The sequence below is a fragment of the Vigna umbellata genome, chromosome 1 (assembly GCF_029865625.1).
Source record: "Vigna umbellata cultivar VRB3 chromosome 1, Vumbellata_1.0, whole genome shotgun sequence".
NCBI lineage: Eukaryota > Viridiplantae > Streptophyta > Magnoliopsida > Fabales > Fabaceae > Vigna > Vigna umbellata.
Window position 1 is genome coordinate 69,851,011 of NC_142165.1, and position 4,807 is coordinate 69,855,817.

Below are 4,807 nucleotides of genomic sequence, written 5' to 3' on the forward strand. Positions count from 1 at the left end.
ATATCTCATGTATAAACCGTGTTGAATCCATAATTTCTAATACTTTCTTTTTTAGAACACATACATAGTTAGTATTATTGGTAACTAAATTTCATAGTTTTATCATTCACAATATGTGTGTGGAGGAAGAAAAACTTGTCGCACTATATCTCGTGATGCATGAAGAACACATTCTAATAATTCAGCATCAAGTTATATATTAAAAATAAGTTTAATTTAAATATATTATTTTAATCATAAAAAATTATCACTCAATATCATGTTACTCTATATAACTCTTTTGGAAAGAAAATATGGAATCGAATATTTTTTTTTTGTTGATTTTCATAATTTGTTTTTCAAAAAAAAATTTAAAATCCGAGTTAAAATAATATTTTGAAAATGAAAAATAAAAATCGTTTCAAACTAGCCATATTTTAAGACTGATAGACACTTTGCAAAGACCCAAAGTGAACTAAATGTAGATGGGAGTGCAGTTACAAGTCTTGAACAAGTTGGGTTTGGCGGACCCAGCTTCTTCTTACGTCCCATCAAATTTCTTCTTACACCCCATCAAAACTTCGGGAAATTTTTATCCAGAATAGGATTGTGATGAGTGTCTTTTGGAAAAAGTTTTCCGGAATTGATTTAATGTATTCTGGAAAATAAAATCCAGAATGGGTGCCAGAAGAAATGTGATGGAGTGTAGAAAAAAAGCTGCCTTTGGTTGATTTTTAAGAGACCAATTGGGGCCTTTTTAAATATACTTTTTGGCAGTGTATCCTTTCAAATATAATAATGCCAAAGTTCATTTGTGTTTTAATTTTTTAAAATTTTAAATTGTCACTATATTTTTAATTTCTTCCCTATTTAAAAAAATTAACTTTATTTTATTTATTTTCTTTCCCTTTTTACCAGCAAAAGCATGAGTTATTTTCCCTAACTAAAGCTGTGATATAAATATGCTCTCGCGTGAAAATTGTAGAAGATAGCGAATGCAATTGAACATTCTTTACACACTAAAAAGAAGTAACATGTTTGAAGAAAACAAAATCATTGTTAATGCTGATTCGTTTACCAATAATCTTTACAAGAGCATTCGCCTTGCTTAAAATGATGAAACCTGTTTCTGTCCCTGACAATAATTTCCCTGTTAAAAATTTTGGATATCATCTTTGCTACATTATGGCAATCCCAGCAAATCCTCAGGTTCATAACAACCCTAATGGGAACACCCTTCAAACTAATTAACCCAAAAGCAATGGCTATCTTCTCACTATGTTTACTCAAAGCATCCTCCTTCTCCTCTTCTTCTATATCAAAAAGCACAGGGTTAGTGTCAGCCACATACCCTGCTACCCTTAAACACCTAGAGATTTCTTCCAGCTTCAATTCAATCTCACCATATCTTGGGTGAGAGTTGTCCCCAACAATGAACTCATGAACTTCACCATCAGCTTCTATGACACTACAACCAGGGAGCTTTCTCACACCCTTAGCCTTCATGGTCTGCCTCAAACTACTCACCTTTTCCCAATTCTTATACTCAGCATATATATTTGACAAAAGGACATAAGCACTATCGTTTTTGTCTTCTAGTTCCACTATCTTTTTCAGTGCAACCTCACCAAGTTCCTTGTTTTTACACACTCTACAAGCATGAAGCAAAGCACTCCATGCACCAACATGAGGCTTCATAGGCATGCAATTGATGAAGTTCAAAGCTTCCTCCACACGCCCTGCTCTACCATAGATATCAACCATCAGGCCATAATGTTCAAGCTGGGGGTCAATTCCATAAACACTCCTCATTGCGTCAAAATGCTTTCGACCTTCCTCCACCAACCCAACCACACTGCATCCTTTCAGGACAGAAATAAAGGTGACTCCATTCGGCTGAACTCCCTCTCGTTTCATAGTATAAAAAAGATCTAAACTCTCCTCACCAAGACCATTCATGGCCAACCCACCTATTGCACTACTCCAAGTGTAAACATTCCTCTCCTTCATTCCCCAAAAAACCTCCATTGCCTTATCAATGTTCCCACATTTTGCATACATGTCAAGTAGTGCAGTTCCCAGTGTCACTGTCATCCCAACCTTATACCTCTCCACATATGCATGCACCCATCTCCCCTGATCCAATGCACCCAGTTGGGTACACGCAAACAAAACCAAAACCGTAGACACCTCATTAAGTTTCACACCCTCCAATTGCATCAAACGAAACATATCCAACGCCTCTATGGGCCTTCCACTCTGCGCATACCCCGCAATCATCGCGTTCCACGCAACATAATCTCTCTCAGGCATTTCATCAAACAACTTTCTCGCAAAGTCTACGTCACCACACTTGGCACAAGCATGCAACATGGCGGTTTGAGAAACCAAGTCCGGTTCAGAAACCCCTTCAAACACACCGTAACACGAACTGAGACAACCCAGTTCAGCATACATGAAAACTAAGCCGGTTTGCACATGTGGGTCGTGCTCAAAGCCGTGCTTTATGACTGCAGCATGAACGCACAAACCAGTGACGTGCAGGTGGAGTTGGGCACACGTGCGGACCAGGAAGGTGAAGGTGTAGTTGTCAGGAGAGAGGGTATTAGAGTGAAGAATGTAGGTGTAAAAGTGGAAGCTTTTGGAGGGAGTGGAGCTTTTAGAGTAGGCTCTGATCATGGAGTTGAGAGTAAAGAGTGTGGGGTGGGTTTGTTGGGAATGGAGAATCTTGTTGGCATATTGAAGAAGATTGGTTGTGTTATGAAGGGCTATGGTGGCAACAAATTGGCCATGGAAATGGGGTTTGTTGAGGGTACCCTTAACCACCAACTGACCATGTATTTGCTTCACCTCTTTCAATGTGGTACATGAAATTAGCAGTGAAATCGTAGGGTGCTTTGCGATCCTTTTCAAACACTTCATCTTGCTTTGCTGCATCAACTGCAAAATGCTCACCCTCCAATAATCTAAATATTGCTCTTATTTTATTAATGGATAATCACACATCATTTTTCAAGAGATATAATAAATGTTTTCTCTCTAAATCTAATTTAATTATTTCTCCTAATTTTAAATGTGTTGTACATGGTTATTTTAAGTGATGTATTGTTCTATTGGACAGGGTACTTAAAGTAAATAATATTCTTTTGTGGGGTTTGCGAGATTTGATCAATAAGGCCGTTATGAAATATAATAATTTTATATTGTTCTAAGAGTAATAAGTTAGATTATTGTAAACCAAATGTTATTAAAATGAAGAGTTTATGATAAAAAAACTCATCCTAAAATAATTTTGTATACTGTTGTGAATTAGCTCTTACGAAAGTGACTATATTTCTCGGAAAATGTTTCTTTAACACCAAAGTTTTGTCAATAATTATTTGACAACTACACGTGTTAACAATTTCATTGGTTGATTTTTAAAAGGTTTGAAAAAAGTTGTTTTCTGATGAAGAGAGCATATTTGGAAAGAAAATTAAGAATTTTCCTTTCATTTCAGATTTCTCTCTTCTTCCTTTTTGGCTTTGCTCGTCACTCTCTCTTGACCATTGAACGACGCTCATCGTCATTCTCTCTCCTCTTCTTCCTTTATGCCTTTGCTCATCACTCTCTCTCGACCATTGAACGACGCTCTCAGTCCATCATTTGAGTTGAATTTCTCTCTCTCGTCTTCTTTCTTTTTGCCTTTGCTCGTCACTCTCTCTCGACCATTGAATGATGCTCTCAGTCCACCATTTGAGTTGGATTTTTCTCTCTTTGCACGTCGCTGTATCTTCATCATTGTCAGCACATTTCTCTCTTTGGATGTCCATCTCGCTCCATTGATTGGAGTTCGGTCTCCATTTCACTCTCGCTCCATCGCATTGTGGTTGGCATTATTTCAAAAAAACAAGAATCAACTCATTTCGAGTTCGGTGAAGAAAGTTATGAGCAAAACAACCAGCATAGGTCAGAGGTGACATTAATTTATAAAACGTTAACTTTAAGGAATTAACTGCACCTACTCAGCTGCCCAAAAATCACAAATTAGTAGTCATTGCAAAGAGTTTTTGAGTCTATTTTCTAATAAAAAAATAATAACGTCATTTGGAGGTTTGTGGGAAAAGTTATGTTTAAAATAGTCAGCAAAGGTCAAAGTTGACAGCATGTTATCTCACTCAAATTGTTTTTGGGGAGTAACATTCTCACAGTTAGGTTCAAGACTTAGTTAACATGATCATCACACAACATTGGGTCTTTCCTCCACCAAGGACTGCCCAAAACCTAGTCTTCAAGCTCTACACACACTTAAACAATAAAAATAACTCTCATTCATTCAAGAAATATGAAAAAATTACGTAAAATGTCTTTGTCTACTTATGTTCCCACAATGGCTCCTGTCGCACAAGTTTTTGTACAAAATCAGATTTTTTTTTTGTGTAATCGTTTACAGGGTCCTTGTAATCGATTACAATGGCCAAAAAGGCCTACACTTGATTACCAAGACATAATTTGAAAGGTCTTTAAGTATAGATTCAAAAAAACAAGAATCAACTCATTTGAAGTTCGGTGGAGAAAGTTAAGAGCAAAACAACTAGCAAAGGTTAGAGTTGGCAGGAATATATAAAGCGTTAACTTTAAGGATTAAACTATACCTATTCAGATGTCCAAAAATTACAAATTAATAGTTATTGGAAAGCTTTTTGAGTCTAGTTTCTAATAAAAAAAGAATCACATCATTTGGAGGTAGGTGGGAAAAGTTATCACTAAAATAGCCAACAAAGGTCAAAGTTGACAGCATGTTAACTTGGTCATGACACCAACATTGAGTCTTTCCTCCACCAACGGC

The 4,807-nt window shown here is 36.6% G+C and overlaps 1 protein-coding gene across 1 annotated transcript; it reads right to left on the bottom strand.

Moving 5' to 3' along the window:
* Window positions 1–993: 993 nt before the first annotated feature.
* LOC124830034 (Tetratricopeptide repeat (TPR)-like superfamily protein) lies at window positions 994–2,983 on the bottom strand. The gene has a single exon (XM_047303640.2). It carries the CDS (start codon window positions 2,914–2,916, stop codon window positions 1,054–1,056), a length of 1,863 nt encoding a protein of 620 aa, XP_047159596.2. The 5' UTR covers window positions 2,917–2,983; the 3' UTR covers window positions 994–1,053.
* Between the last annotated feature and the right edge of the window lie 1,824 nt (window positions 2,984–4,807).